The 16,246-nt window shown below is 52.9% G+C and overlaps 1 protein-coding gene across 2 annotated transcripts; it reads left to right on the top strand.

The window, feature by feature from the left end:
• The first annotated feature begins 4,531 nt into the window (after positions 1–4,531).
• On the top strand, positions 4,532–13,754 carry SNCB (synuclein beta). Of its 2 annotated transcripts, none has more exons than XM_017668539.3 (6): positions 4,532–4,919; positions 5,430–5,559; positions 8,392–8,433; positions 8,664–8,782; positions 12,670–12,756; positions 13,113–13,754. In XM_017668539.3, exons 2-6 carry the CDS (start codon positions 5,439–5,441, stop codon positions 13,143–13,145), a joined length of 402 nt encoding a protein of 133 aa, XP_017524028.1. In that variant the 5' UTR covers positions 4,532–4,919; positions 5,430–5,438; the 3' UTR covers positions 13,146–13,754. The 2 variants fall into 2 exon arrangements, with proteins under 2 accessions (XP_017524028.1, XP_017524027.1); XM_017668538.3 differs by having other exon boundaries at positions 4,533–4,813.
• The last annotated feature ends 2,492 nt before the right edge of the window (positions 13,755–16,246 follow it).

Here is a 16,246-nt window from a genome sequence, read left to right as displayed (position 1 = left end):
AAAGGGAGGGGTGTGGGAGGGCGGGTGGGGAGGGAGGGAGAAGGGGATTGAGGGATATTATGTTTAGTATACATGTTGTGTGGGATCACCAGGAAAACAGTGTAGCACAGAGAAGGCAAATAGTGAATATGTGGCATCTTACTACACTGATGGATAGTGACTGCATTGGTGTATGGGTGGGGACTTGATAATATGGGTAAATGTAGTAACCACATTGTTTTTTCATGTGAAACCTTCATAAGAGTGTATATCCATAATACCTTAATAAAAACTACCAAAAAAAAGAAAATAATAGATGCCAATGACCAGTTACATGGCTACTTTTCTCTGGGTGTTGCTTCCCTCATCTGTAAAGTGGGAATGAAAATGCTTGCTTTTAAGGATTTTAATGCTTGCTCCCTACCCTGATATCTGCGGAGCAGAAATGTTAATAAATGTTTAATCACACTGTCAGTCATCACATACCGAGTTATAAACATACATCTGGAATTTTGCAGAACCCAGGCAGGGCTGGGATCCTCAGAATACTCTTAAGAAAACACCTTCTGCTCCAGCTGTGATTTTCTCCCACCTCTTCCCCACATCCTCCCACCCTTCCCTCCCCTGAAGCTTCACTAGGCATTCTCCTTAGTATGTTCTTAGAAAGGTGAGAGGGAAGAGAGGAATGGAGAGGCCCATTTTCCTGGGGTAGAGTGAGCAGAAATAAGGAGAGATTCCCAAGAACTCACAGGTTTAGGGCCTAGCCAGAGAAACACCCAGGGGCCTGGGCTCTGCCACCCTATTCCCCAGTGTGACATAGTATAAAGAACCCATTTTGCCAGAAAGTGGTGACCTAGTAACCATGCCACTTTCTGGGGACAGTACACATGGAGAGAGATAAAGCAAAATGTAGCAAATGTTTACAGCTGATAAATCTAGATGAAGCATTTTGGGATATTCATTGCACTAAGACTGCAACATTTCTGAAGGTTTTGTTCATTGTACTATGCTTACAAATTTCCTCTGGGTTTAAAGTTTTTCAAAATAAAAAACTTAAGGGCAAAAAGAAACAGTGATAGACATGCTAGTAGCCCACTCAGTAACCATTCTCCCCTTCTCATACTTTGATTCAGAGAAGTCGTATGCCCAGCCAGATGACCACACTTGTCCAGCCTCGCTGCACCCAGGCATAGCCAAGCGATGTCCAGATGTCATTGGCTTCTGGGCAAATTCATGAAAGAGAAACAACTGGTGGGTGCTCTTTTTAACCCTACTTCTCTTTCTCCTGCTTTTTGTGTAGACATGATGGCTGGGGCTGCAGCAGCCATTTGGACCATGCGGTAGGTGACCTTGAAGGTAGAATCCATGAAGCAAATAGGTAGGAGTCTGGGTTTCTGATGACTGTGAAGTCATAGTACCAGCTGTGGACTGCCCACTGCTGGACTTCTTTAAGTGAAAGAATAAACATCCACTTTACCTAAGCTTCTGTATTAGCAGCCACATGAATTTGCTGCCTGATTTAGAATTGAACCTGTTTTCTGCTTCCTCTGCACTCTGGACTTTTCCACCTGCCAGATCCTCTGCTGGGAATGCTCACCACCACTTGTGAAGTCCTTCTCATCTTTCAAAACCCAGCTCCAATGTCACTTTCTCCTGGAGGCTTTCCCTGGGTGCCTCTTCCCTCCTGGGCTCCCATAACCCCCTGTGCTGCTGTTAAACTCCCCAACAGCCCTCTTGCTGCCTGTCTGAGGACTCCCCTCCTCAGCATTTTGGACTCTTAGTAGCATTTATCCACTTGTCGTCCTCTAGTCCCCTTGGCTTCCCTGCTACTTTCTCTGCAACTCTCCTTCTCTCTGTTCTGCTCCTTCTCGGTCTCTTCCCCAGGGTCCTCTATCCCAAACACACATAAAGGTTGCAGTGCCTCATAATTCTGTTCTGAATCTCTCTTTGCCATGTTCCCCTAGACAACTGCATCGCCCCTTGGCTCCAGCCACCACCTCTGTACTAATGACTCCAAAATCCAGTACTGGGCTGCCTTGGGCCAGCTTGGGAGGACAACTATTGAAAGTTTCAGGAATTTTGTGATCTGGGTGTTAAAGCCATTACTAAAAGTTAAATTATACAAACAGAATTATATAAATTATGTTAAAAACAAAGATAAACACTCAAAACATAACTTCCTAATTCCCCATTCCTGTAAGAGGGAGTACACACATCCTTCATGTGACCTTCTTTCTCTCTTCTTCCTCTTACCTCCCTCCCACCAGGCCCTTCTTCATCACCTACTCTGCCATTAGGGTTCTTGAGAGTCACAAAAATCACTTCTGGCTAATTTAAGCAGATAAGTTATTATTCAATGCTGGCAGCTCAGAAACTCTCCAGGAAGGCCCACTTGTAGATCGCACAGCCTGGAATGATGCCCCAAATCACAGTGCCAAGCAGGCCTAGGAGGACTGCCCCAATGCCATGGTGAGACATGGAGAGTGCAGAGTCACTGCTGCTCATGGGCCCTGACAAGAGCTGCTACCACCGCCACCACCCGTCCTCACCAGAGCAGACTCCCCTGCCTCCTGCTGCTTCCTGGCACTAGCTTCAGATTCCAAGTCTGGGGCTGGGTGGGTGAGGCTGAGGTCACATGTCCTTGCCGTAAGGAAGGCTGGGAGAGCATTGTCGGTTCCTAGAAGGAGAGACGGGCTCTATGTCATATGGAGGGGGATCCGCCACACATAGGAAGGGGGCAGTTCCAATACTGAGAGCCTATCAGTAATGACAGATGTCCCCTGGGCTAGCTTTTTGAATTATACAAGTAAAATACTATTCAAGGTAAAATAACTAATAGCCCAAGCAGGAAGGTGATGAAATATAAAAGCTTCTCTCCCTGATTCCCATTTGCAAAGGGTAACTACAGTTAACGTACTGTTTTTTGGAACTCATTGCAGATGTATTCTTCATCTCTCCAGCTATAAGGATGTATATATTTATATGTGTGTCTGTTTATTACTGTGCATGTGTATGTATTCTCTATGTATCAAAGTTGACTAGTTCTGCACATTACAACTTGGCACCTTGCTTCTCTCACTTCACACCGTATCTTGACACACTTCCATGTCCCTGCACATGGATCTGGCTCAATCTTTCTAATGGAAATACAGCATTTCACTGGGTGGATATACCACAATTAACTAGCCAGTTCTCCACAGATGGACATTTAGGTGATTTTCAGTTTTTTGCTACAATAAGCCACACTGCAGTGAACGTCCTTGCACAAATGTCTGCTTGTGCACATTGAGATCCAAAGGATAAATTCCTGGAAGGGGAACTGTTGGCTGAAAAGGAGTATGCATTTATATTTCTGATAAACATTGCCAAGTTGCCTTCCAAAATGAGTGTGCCAGTTCGCAGCTCTACCAGTGACCTGTGAACATTATTTTTCCAGGCCCTGCACAGTTTGCCTACTAGCTGCCTCCTCACTTCGTCACTTGTCACTCTCTCCTCAATTCCAGTCACAGTGCCTTTGCCCATGCTATACCCACAGCCTAAAATACTCCTCTCTGCCTGTCTGATGAAATCTTACCTGTCCCATGAAGCCCAGCTCAGGTGTGACCTCCTCTGTACAGCCTTCCCTAACTCCTACACTGTCAGAGTCCCCTCCGTCAGAGTCCCCTCCATCAGGATCCCACAGTTTCTTGGGCACAATTCTGTCATAGCACCCACTGAGGGTCTATGTGTGCTTGGCATTCTATGGCCATTTGACAATCCCCACCATAATCACACAAAAAAGTGGTCTTCTCCTCCCTCCCTCCCCACTCTTCAGCTGCACTGCCCTTAATCTGTTCCTAAGCACAGTCCTGCCTCAGGGCCTTTGTACTTGCAACTTCCTCTCATGGATCTTTCCCTTCTTGCCTTTGGTGCCTCTCTGTGGACTCTGCTCCCATTCACCCGGTTACAGAGTACTTCCCTGACCGCTCTGTCTCAAGCACCCCTCCTCTAGTTGTTCTGTTACTTCACCATTTTATTCTCTTCATTACACTTCTCACAAGCTGAAATAACCTTGTTAGGTTTAAGTGCTGACACGTTTATTTTCTGCCCTGTGTCCCATCGCTGCACACACGCAAATACATCACTGTAACCTCCCCAGGAGCAGGGTCCTTGTTTTCCTTTTCCACTGTCTCCAGCCTAGAACCTGCCTGGCACCTGTCTAAGCGCTCAATCAACGTTCGTTGAATGAATCATCTGTTATTTTACAGAAAAAAGAAGCTGGCATTCAGAAAGAAGAGCCGAGAAGCAATCCAAGGTTCCACAGTTAGTAAAAAGCACACCTGAGATTCAAACCCGACTGAACTCCAAAGCCAACAGCAGTATTTCTTCCCTGTTCAGCGCGCTGCATCGTCTCCCCAACCAGACTAGGTTCTTGGGGGTACGATGCGAGTCTGAGGACCCGGGGTCCCTCAGGGGCGCGTCCCTGGCGGGCCGCGGAAGGATAGCGAGCTCAGCGGAGATGTCACCCTCTCCGCCCCCTGTCAGTCAGGCCGAGGGGGAGGCGCGGCCGCCAGGGGGTGCGCTGAGCTCAGAGCTGCCGCAGCGCTCGAGCTGGAGTCGGAGTCCGAGCGCGTGAGCGAGCTGGGCGCTAGGCGCGAGCGGTGGCTGCCGACGCACCCAAGGCTCGGACAGTACTGCGCCCTTGCCCAGGGCCCAAGCCCCGCCTGCTGCAGCCGGACCTGAGTATCTGGCCACGGCCCGACCTCCCATCGGGCTCTGAGCTCACCCCAGCACTGCCTAGCGCCCGCGGCAGACGCAACAGCAGCTCCATACCCAGCCCCCGCCCCGCACCCAGGTGAGGTGGCCGCGCTCCGGGAGCGGGGGTGGAGAAGGCACTGGGGAAGTAAAGGGGACTGGTCTGGTGTGGGAAGGACTGGACAACTGAGAGAGGTCTGCAGTGGGTGAGTGTCACTGCGCCCCGGGGTATGTGTGTCTGCAACTGCCTGGGTGGCCCTGTGGACGTGCGTTCGCTCCCGTGTGTCCGTGTGTGCGCGTGTCCGTGCGCGTTTAGACTTCTGTGTATCCTGTATGTGCACGTGAGCGTGTCCGTGGAGTATGTTTGTGTGCATGACTGTGTGACTCTGTCCTGTGTGTCCAGGCAGGCCTCGGGGCTTCGCGCCAAGCTCAACATACCGTTAACACGGGGCTGCAGGTTGCAGGGCCCCAGATAACCGAGGCGGTGACCCCTCCCGCGTCCCCAGATTTCAAGGACGCGAGGACTCGCTGCGGCCCTATAGCCTTGAGCTGGGTAGAGGGTAAGGTGGCAGGGAGCTTCGTTCCCTGAAGGGCTCAGGAGCATCCTCAGCTGCCAGCTATCAGTAGGGAGGGGAGGGGGCACAGCGTCCACAGGAAGGGCTGTGTTGAGGGGTGCAGGGCCAGTGCACCCGTGCCCGTGTGTTCACCCTCCCCAGGACGCCAGGATGGACGTGTTCATGAAGGGCTTGTCCATGGCCAAGGAAGGCGTCGTGGCCGCCGCGGAGAAAACTAAGCAGGGGGTCACCGAGGCTGCAGAGAAGACCAAGGAGGGCGTCCTCTACGTCGGTGGGCGAGGGGCAGGGTTTCCGGGGCCACAGGGTTCGGGTGTCCTCCTAGGGAGTGGGGCCTGGGTCCTTAGAGGGAGGGAGGGGTCTGGGCAGGACAATATGAGTCAGCAGACAGGGCGGGTCAGCAGGGGTCACTGGGGACATAGCCAGCTTTAGGTAGCCTGTGTCAGTGATGGGACCTTCCCAAGAGGGAGTGGGGGTAAGGGTTGGTGAAGGTGGTGTTCAGCTGCAAGACCAGGACCAGTGCAGTGATCAAAGCAGACAGCCTTCCTTTTCTTACTCTTCTTCTCATTAGTTACCTGGTGAGCCCTTACTCTCCCCCAAGTCCTGTGGGACATGGCCTAACATCCATTAACTCATTTAACATTCCCTGCCCATTTCACAGACCAAGTGAACTGGGGCTGCTCAACTGTCTTGCTCAAGGTCACACAGCTGATAAAACCTGAGGCTGGAGTCTGAGCCGAGCTATGGACTCCAAGGCCCACCTGTCCCCTTGACGGTTCTCCCACCTGTATTACTAGGGCTCCTTCCCAGCCCACCTCTCCAGCTACTTGCACCTGAGTTTCTCTCCAGGAACTCCTGCCTCCCAGTGCCTGTGGTTCCACCATTGCTGTCTCTCCTCTGAGTTCACCATCCTTTCAGCTGGCAGCTATCTTTAGGAGAAAGGCCAAATGGTTAAAATCTCTCACCATGAGTGTGAAAGGAGAGGGAGCCTTCAGGGTCATTTGCATAAAGACAGGCAAGGCTCAGAAATTGATATCTACTGAATCTAGACACAATTCAGGGCTTACTTGTGTGCAGGGGGCAGAATCATCCCTTATACAGGCTGCAGAGGGCTGGTTCACTTGCCCAGCATTGTGGCATATTTGAGGTTGTGGTAATTTGAAAAGTATTTACTGACCACCTACTATGTGCTGTAGGTGCTGGCTCTCCTGATAGTGATAGAGTATTCTTATAGTGGGATTTCACATCAGAAATCTGTCCCTTTCACATCAAGTGACTGGGATGGGAACTACTTTGGTAAAGTTACCAAAGAGGGTGGCATTTGAGCTTAGCCCCAAAGAATAAGGGGCTGGGGTGGGGGCTGGGGGGGGTGGAGCAGAAAAGCCAGGTGCAGAAGCCCTGGGACAGGCTGAAGGAGGCTGGGCTGGAGAGCAGAGGGCAGGAAACAGTGGGAAGAGTTGAGATCAGAAGGTGGGCAAGCATCAGTCCATGAGGGGGCCCTTCTAGGCCAGGCAAAGCATTATTAGAATTGCCTCGAGAGATTTTAAGCTAGGGGCTGACAGTCAGAAAGGTCCCTCAGGCCTCAGGATAAATTACAGGGAGTCCCACTGGGAGCTAGTATAGCCACCAGATAAGGGTGGCTAGAGCTAGGGCAGCTGTGATAGAGCAAGGGCGAAGGCTTGAGCCCACACCTGCTGGACCCCATCTCTGGCCTCCCTCTTGCCTCCTCCTGCAGCCCATTTTCTCCTGTGGATCCCTGGTACCCCTGACACTGCCTCCTTGCTAACACACTCAGCCTCATCCTTCCCCTTAGACTGGCACCTCCTCCCCCTGCCCAGGGAACCCCAACGTCCCCCAGTTCCTACACGTTAAAGCCTCAGCTCCCTGTAGCCTAGCATTCAACACCTTTGTGGTCCTGCCTCAGTCTGTGTGTGCTCTGGGCACACAGACTGTGCTGATGGGCTCCATCCAGGCCCTGAATGTACACATCTCTGTGCCTCGGCTGCATGGTTCCCTGTGCCTGGAATACCCTCCTGAGTCTCCTTTCTGCATATCCACCTGCTCCCCATTTGTCAAGGGCAAGGCAGTGCCCCCTCCCACATCATGTACCCGCTAGAGGCTAGAAGTCATCTCCCCACTACTTGAGGTGCAGGACACAGTATCTGTTCTCTTACCCCTGCCCGACAGTGAGCCATTGGCCAGGGCCTGGCACAAGCCAGGTGCCCGCAAATGTTTGTGGGAGGAATGAATGGGTTTATGTGTGCAGCCCACCCCCTGCTGTCTCTGGGTCTGGCTGGCCTTCATCCTGAGAATCCTGTTTTCCCACACTGGCCTCTCCTCCCACCAGCCACCCAGACACCCATTTCTGGGTCTATCAGCTGTGTGTGGGTTGACAAATTCTTGGGAGGGAAGATCACCAGTGCCCTAAAGACTCCCACCCTGCCACCTTAGCTCAGGCCCTCTGGCCCTTCTTAGTCACTGCTCTCATTGGAAGGCCCAGCCCATGCTGTGGGTGTTAGTCACAATGTGCAAATCACTCTTAGGACCATCCTGTACCTAAGACTCTCTTCACTTCAACCAGAAGGAGGGATATGCACCCTAGTTAGGAGAAGTCTTCAGATGAAATGGAATGGGGGCTGGCGGCATGTGAGTGTACACAGGTAGGGGGATGGGCAGCCATACATCAGAGGCACTGGGGAACCTTTCCAAATATACAGCCTTTTGCGCCCCCTGTGGCTCCACCCCACTCCCACCGCCACCCCAGCCTGCTCCCATTCTCAGCAGAGGATTAAATGAAATGGGGCAACTCGAGTACTTTTCACAGTGCTGGTACTCAGGCAGCATCCACCAGAGGGGTGTGCCTATCATATCAGGTGGGGGTGGGGGCGACGATGGAGGAGAACTAGAAGTCCTGAGGAAGTAGAGGAAGTAGGTGTGGCGGACTCAGTGTGTGAAGGGGGCACTTGTGGGATTTGGGGCCCGAGGAGGCAGTGATGGGGCCAGGTGCCAACTGGGTCCCTCTGCCCACTCTGTAACCACTGTGCTTGCTGTAGCTTCTGTTCCCTCAGCTCAGAGCTCTTGACTGTGCTTCTTTCTGTCCCTGCAGGAAGCAAGACCCGAGAGGGGGTGGTACAAGGAGTGGCCTCAGGTACCAGCCCAGCCCTGGCACAGCCCCTTTCCCTCACCATGGGCCTATGATCTAGCTAGGACTTGGGTGGGGGGAGAGGCAGGGGGCGGAGGAGGGCACCCCAACTCTTCCTGGGGGTGTGTGCCATGGGGAAGGCAGGCCCTGGGACACTACCCACTACCGGGAAGGGAGTCCTCTATGCCTACTTCACCCTAGCCCCCAACCACTTCCCCATCCTCTCCCTGCTCCAGTGGCTGAGAAAACCAAGGAGCAGGCATCACATCTGGGAGGAGCTGTGTTCTCTGGGGCTGGGAATATCGCAGCAGCCACGGGCCTGGTGAAGAAGGAGGAATTCCCCGCCGATCTGAAGGTGAGCTGTCCTCTCACTACATACACATGCATGCCCACACATGCCAGGAATGCCCATCAACCAGGCTCCCCACTCCCCCAGCCAACTCAGGGCACAAGCCATCTTGCCTCACTTCTTCAGGGCCCTGCTAGATCAGCTCACAATGTGTCTGCATGAAGGTGTGTTGGCCATGGTGTTCCCTGTGACAGTGACCCAGATCTGGCTGTATACATGTATCTTGCTTGTGAGTATGACCCAGACCACTTTTCACCATGTCCTCATTCATTTCTTTTCATTCAGTCTTCACATCAGAGAGGAATTTTTCTAGGGGTTCCCACAATGAATAGGTTCCTACATTTGTGGAACTGACAATGTAGTGGGAGAAGATAGTAAAAAGCCAATCAATAAGTCAGATGGGGACACGGGCTCTGATGAAAAGACAGGGTGATTGGGTAGAAACCCAAGGGCTAAGAGGCCACTTTTGTTGGGAGGGCTTCTCTGAGGAGGCAACATTTGAGCTGACACCCAAGGGATGAGGTAAGGCATGCAAGGAGTGTATTTCAAGCAGTAGGTACAGCATGTACAAAGACCCTGAGGCGGGCATGAGCAGGCCTGGGCTACATGGGAGGGGAAAATTGTGCACCACACATTTGTGCAGGCATGTTCCCCCAAGGGAGTGGTGGCAGCTACCCACCCATGTGTTCGTGCAGACAGCACTCCATTAGGACATACTGCAAGGCAAGAGATGTGAGCTCTGGAGCCCCAGATCTGGATCTGAATCCCAAATCCACTAATTCCTGTCTGTGTGACCTTGGGTAGGTCTCATCATGCCTCTGAGCTCTATTCTTTGCCTGTAGAACAAGAGAGGAACACAGTAGGGCTCTCACATAGATTAGAGATTTCTATCAGAGAGTCCCAAAGCTCAAGTGTGCATCACAATCACCAGGAGGCCAGATTAAAATAAAGACTGTTGGCCCCATCCCTAAAATTTCTGATTCAACGGGTCTGGGGTGGGGCCCGAGAATTTGCATTTCCAGCAGGTACCCAGGGGATGCTGCTACTACAGGTGCAGGGACTACACTCTGAGAACCTCTGATGTAAAGAGCTCAGCTTGTACAGTGGGTGCTCAGTGAGAGGTGGTGGCCCCATGATCACATGAGCAACAGAGTCTGTCTTCAAGGGCTAATGTGACTATAGGTGTGTGTAGGAATGTGCCACTATGACAGCGCACCCTGGGTCTGGACGTCCACCCAGGTATTCTTCCTGCAGACTGCTCCGAGCGTGTCCACATACAATGGCAGACTCTGCCTTCACGGGCAGTGAGGGGCTCCTTCTTCAGTGTTTGGTTTGGGAGATCAGTGTACATTCCACACGAGCGTATTTATAGGGCTGTAAGAGGAGACCCCACACACCCTCCACTCCAGACATTGTGCTTCCTTCCCCTCTCAGAAGTTTGGGACTTAACTCACAAGTTCTGGTTCAAGTCCCGCCTATGCATTCTACCAGCTGTGTGACTTTCCATTTCTTATAATGCTTCCAGTGTTAGCTCCCATCCATTGATCTCTTGGATGGGCAGGCACTCTTCTAGATATGTTACAGGGAGTAACTCACTGAATCTTCACAGTGTCTCTAAGAAGAAGGCACACAGCTAGTCCATTTTACAGATGAAGAAACTGAGGCCCAGAGAAGTGAAGTGACTTTCCCAAGATCCCAAGTCCTGCCTGCCTCCCTGAGAAGCTGGTTGGGAGGATAAGCTCAGGCTCATGTCACCAGAGTCACTTCGTGCTGACACCGGCCAGGCCATGTGCTGGGAGCTAAGGTGCAGAGAGAGGCAGGTCTGGGCCTAAGCTGTCATTCTCGAGGCTGTTCATGAGAAGCCTTTGCACAGAACCATTTTTCTCTAGCCACCTTCTTCCTATGAGCACTTTTGACATAGGGAGATCTAGGGAGTCTCAAGGGAGATCTAGATCATAGATTTAAATCCAAACAGCAGCCCTTTGGGTCACCAGGCATGGGGGAACCTGTTCAAGTGCAGGATGCACATTTCTGAGTGTCTGCCTTCAGCCTGCTTGCATTTATTATCACAGATTCCTCCCCCGACTCCTATAAAGCAGAGAGCACCATTTCATTTCCCATCCAATCTGAGATCAGACATGAAGAGACTTACTGATGCCAAATGGCTAGTGACTAGCCAGGCTGGGATGTTTTTTAAGTGAACTTTTTATTGAAGTACAACATATATGCAGAAAGCACACAGCCCCATAAAATTTTCACAAAAGGACTCCCTCATGAACCAGCACCCAGATCAAGAACATCAGCACCTCAGAAAACCCCCTTCCAGTCCCTAAGCCCAGGGCCAAGGCTAGGATGAGATGAGTGAGTGTCTGGAGCACAAAATTCAGGGGGGCACTCATTTTGGAGTCCTACTCACCTGGCCGTGAAAGCCGGTATCTTAACACATGCACCTTGGGTGCCTTATTCTCCTCACCTTCTTCCTGGCCCTACCTCCCCTCCGAGGGCCACTGCTTCTGAACTTCAATTACCACAAACAAGTTGGGTGTTTTCAACTTCATATAAATGGTATCATGCAGGACATGCTCTTCTGTACCTGGTTTCTTTCACTCCACAGTAAGCATAAGACCCAGCCATGCAGTGGCATGTAAGCACTGTCATTCTCCATTCTGTTGTACAGCACCCACTGGGTGATCAGACTACAGGACACACACCCATTCTACTGGTGGTGGACATTGGGGTTGTTTCCAAACAATGTGCTTGAGCTAGGATTGCTAACATTATGTTTCTTTCCTGGGTTCTGGTCACAGCTGGGTGACTTTGGGCAAACTAGTATTTCCCCACACCCTGGGCCTTGGTGTACCCATCTGTACATGGATAGGGGGAGTGGAATGAGCCCAGTCAGGAGTGGTAAACTCATGTGCCCACAAGGCCCACCTAGACAGATAATGTGAAGTAGCTGCATAGGGCTAGGGCAACTGGAGAGTAGAGGTGGTCAAGGCAGGTCTTCTCCATGCCAGGCCTCCAGGATCCCAAGTTTCTTATTTCTACCCATAGGGAAGGACAATGGTTATATGTGGAAGTGGGTGAGTGGCATGCCTTCTGCCTACAGGTTCCCCCAGGAGTGCCAGCCCATATGTGGCCTTGTGCTGCTGTGCATGGACCCCAGTTTATTGTGTGTGCCTGTGTTTGCAGCCAGCTCAGTCCCATGTTTGTCTGCATATATGAGCTCACCTGCAGGTGGCTTGCCACATGTGTGGTAGCCCTCAGTTTATGTGCCTGCTGGGCTAGGTAGCAGATGTAGGGGGGAGGGGAGAGTCTTAGCTCACACATCCAAGCAACACCATGAGCTGTTGCTTCTAGCTTATCTTAAAATAGCAACAGCTGAAGAAACCAGGCCATGCAGGATCCTGGGGGAGGGATGGTTGGAAGGTGGCAGGGGAATGGCTCAGAGCCACTGCCCAGTACTGTCCCTGAGCTTCCATCTCCCTCCAGCCCAGAGGAGCCTCCAGGATTATCTCTGGGGTCCCAATGCCAGCACAGAGCCCAACACAAAGGAGGCAGTGATAAATGGGTGACTGAATGTGCTGCCCATTTCCCCATTCCATACAGTACAAATGATGGAAGTTCAGGAGGCTGCCAGGTGCTCAGGAGATGGGTATGGCGAGCCCTGCCCATTCCTCTTCAACTCCCCCAGCTTCAAGTGGTAATTTGGAGGAATATCACCCCCACACCTTCATCCCCTTTCCAAGGCACTTCAAATAAACAATTAAAAATTCTGGTTGCACTGCCAACAAAGCCTAGCCTTCTCCCAGTCAGCAAAAATCTTCCCAGGATAGGAATTTGGAGGGCATCCCCAGCTGCCCTCACAAGCCCTGTTCCTTCTCTGCCCACAGCCAGAGGAAGTGGCTCAGGAAGCTGCTGAGGAGCCACTGATCGAGCCCCTGATGGAGCCTGGAGAGAATTATGAGGAACCGCCCCAGGTGAGGGGCTGCCGGGCTAGGTGGGGCTTTGGGCATCTGGGGAGATTGCTACCATCCCCAGCTGGAGTAGGAGGTCCCTGGCAAGATAGGGTTGGGCCAGGGAGCTTCAGGCTCCCCTTTTCCAGAACCCAGGCCTCAGGAGGTGGCAACAGGGAGGGAGGACAGATGGGGTGTCACACTGGGTCCCAGGAACTTCCCAGCTGTCCCCAACTTCCAGGTTCCTCCGCTGTCCAAGGGGAGGGACAGATACGGTTCTTCCTTGAGGAGGAGGGGGCTTGGGACGAGGGCCACCCACTGTGTCTCCAACTCCTTCCCCTTTTGCTCTTCCCTGCTCCACCCCCATCTCCCTGATGCAGGAGGAGTATCAGGAGTATGAGCCAGAAGCATAAGGGCCCAGGACCACCCGCCACCAGCAGCACAATCCACTCCCTGTCCTCCACCCTGCTCCCCAGAACCAGGGCTGTCCTTCTGCCCCTTTCCCCCCAAACATGAGATCTTCCTTCGCTCCAAGGCACCTCCTTGGAGCCTGTGTTAAGTGTCTGTCTGTCTGTCCTACCTGCCCGGGTCCAACCTTGTGGCGCATAAGGGGCCAGGGCTGCGGCAAAGGCTGGGAGCCTCACCTCACCCGTGTTGCCTCCTCCCTACCCGTTCCCGCCCAATGTCTGCGCGAATGTAGCATGTTCTATGTGTTTTTAAACGAAGATCCGAAAGAAACAACTCCCAGCCCCAACCCCAACAGAGGCTCTCCGAGGGGTCCCCGGGCAGTCCTAGAGTCCTCCACCCTACTCTTACTTCGACCCCGAGCCCCTCCCTTTTTTTAAAACCAAAACCAGGAGTTAGGCTGTGCCATGCCCCCTCCTCCAGCCGGCCCGCTCCGCACAGGCGTCGTGTGTTATGATTGTGGCATGAAGAGTGCCCCAACCCCCGTGTGAGCGTGTCCCGGGCGGGCGAGCCCGGCCGCCCCCCGAGTGTCCCTGAATAAAGCCAATCTGTCTGTAGCCGGAGCCGCGGACAGAAAAGGTGTGGGCTGGGCTGCGCTGGGCGGCGGGTGGAGATGGCGATGGGCTTCCAAGGTCCCAGCCTGCCCCACTCCCCTCTTTGGGGCCCAGCCACACTCAGCCCAAGTATAACAACGACCACCTCGGCGTCAGCCTAGCCATCTCCTATCCACCCCCAGAGACGACCTGTGGGGAAAGGGGTCTCTTCAGTCTGGAACATGCAGTTGACCAGGAGGCGGGAAGGTGGCCGCAGGTGCCACCTGCTGGACCGTACAGCACCTGCTCGGGGTGCTAGGCAGAGGGAAACTCCGCGCCGCGGCGGCACAGGGTGAACCGACCCCCACCTCGCCTCACAAGCAGCGCAGGCGCGCAGATGGCCACTGGCGCAGAGACATGCGTAGGCGGGGTGTTGCACGCCAGCCAGAGTGTATGCACCGAGGCAGGTGTGCACGTGCAGACACGCATGCACCACGCTGGCAGACCCGCGCTCGCACTCCTAGTTGTGCGCGCTCCACGAAGATGCTTTCAAAAATCAGCAGCGGGGTCACTGAAAAACATTACTCTCAGACCTCTGCCCCCCAAAACGTTTACACGCACACATCCCTGTGCATACCTGCCCAATTCAGAAAAACCCATCCAAAGGTAGGGGAAATGGGCAATTGCCCCAGAAGGAGGCCGAGCTCGGGTTACCGCGGCTCCCCCCACCCCGGAAAGACGCCCGAAGGTTTGTGACCTCGGCTGAGGTGAGCTAGGGTCCGCAGAAAACTGAAGGCCGGCCTGGAGCCTTGAGCCCTTCAGGACTGGCACTAGAGGGCCCCCAAGACCACCTCAGAATGGGGAAGAAGGGGGCGGAGACGCCGTGGTACAGGGCCGAGGTCCCGCCCCCGGCACGGAGGAAAGCGCTGCTCTGATTGGCGCAGAAGCGCTCCACACCGCACTTTCGCTGAGGCCCCGCCCCCGTCGCTGCGGCGCCCCTGCGCTAGTGCCACAGCAGCCTCTTCCCCGGTAGCACAGGAGACCCCGCCCCGGCCTTTGCGCCAACGCGGTTTGGTTTTGCCGCAGGGGCCCCCCCAACCTCGCCAGTTCAGGACCTCACCCCTGTTCGGCGTAGTGCGACCTCCTTTGCGACTCCAACTTTGAGTCACCCTCCAGCCTCAGGGCTGGGAGAAGTTTGTTATATTCAATCAATACCCAAGTGTTAGAGCCTCCTCTTTCCCTGCGTCATGGGAGTGGGAGGAGGTGCCAGGCCGGGAAAGGCTTAAACGCTGCGGGAAACCCGTCCACTCGGGGTCACCTTGGCCTGCATTGTAAGCGCCTTTATTTCCGGAAATAGGAGGCAGCTGGCGGACGTGTGTGTAAGGAGAACAAACGGGTGGGCTTAGAGTCTCTGATTCAATGTACGCGTGCCAGGATCTCAATAAAATCCCTTTTGGCTAACACACTGTTTACAACCTACAGTCCTCAGGGATTGCACACTCATAGCCCTAAAGTTGGATTTGGCCTGTAGGGATGTTTAGTTTACTAACCCAAGGTTTACATTTTTTTTTACATTTGATTTCAGTAGGCAACAGTCCCTTTCCCTCCCTATTGTATTCCTCCCATCCGCTTCCACTCATTTTCATGAACTCCCGGGCCTCTGAATTTGTTTGCCATCTCCTTTCCAGCTACCAGCACCTGAACCCATTTTTAGATGCCAAAACCAGTTTCACCATCTAGGGAGGTTTATTCTTCCTTCCCAGGCACCTGGTTTTCTGCTCACAGATTAATGCTCTCATTTGCCAGGGTCACTTTAAATGCATTTCCAGGCACAGAACCAGAAGCATCACTGGAGGATGCCAGCTCTGTGTCAGAGCACAGTCCCAACTGTGGGTGCATGTGTGAGAACACATCTCGGGCTCCTCCCTTGTGACAGGGATGGAACCATTTCCCCAATGCCCAGTGTGTCCCAGGCTTCCAACATTTGTCTCTATTCATTTCACTTGAAACTATCCTCAAGAATTCCTTGTTATTAGCTCCAGTTTACAAATGAGAGAGTGGAGGTCAGAGGGGCAACATTACCTGCTCCAGGTCACATTGTTGCAAAGTGACAAAGGCCACATGCAGTCCTAAGCCTGACCCCTAAGCCCAACTGCTTTGGAATTTTCCCAAAAGGGTCCTTCTCTGAGAGGAGGCAAACAAAACCCACCAACAATAGGAAAATGTGGAGGCAGCAGAGCAGAGATGACAGATGCTCCTGCAGCTTCGTGGAGACTGAGATTTGGTGGTACTTGTTGGTGGGGGAGTGGGTTTCAGCTATGTGTGCACACTTGACTTAGATGATGCGGGTGTTGCATCTGTGTTCACGTGTGTACATTATGTTGCCCTCGTGTGTTGTGTCCATTTATTTAGTCACTAAACAGCACATGCTGCACACCTGCTCTATTCTTAGAGGTGAGGGGTTGCAGGTCACTGTCCTGATACAACTCACACCCCATGGATCAACAAACACATGA

Source organism: Manis javanica, chromosome 1 (assembly GCF_040802235.1).
Source record: "Manis javanica isolate MJ-LG chromosome 1, MJ_LKY, whole genome shotgun sequence".
Lineage (NCBI taxonomy): Eukaryota > Metazoa > Chordata > Mammalia > Pholidota > Manidae > Manis > Manis javanica.
Note: the sequence above shows the minus strand (reverse complement) of the source record. Positions and strands in the feature narration are given on the sequence as shown.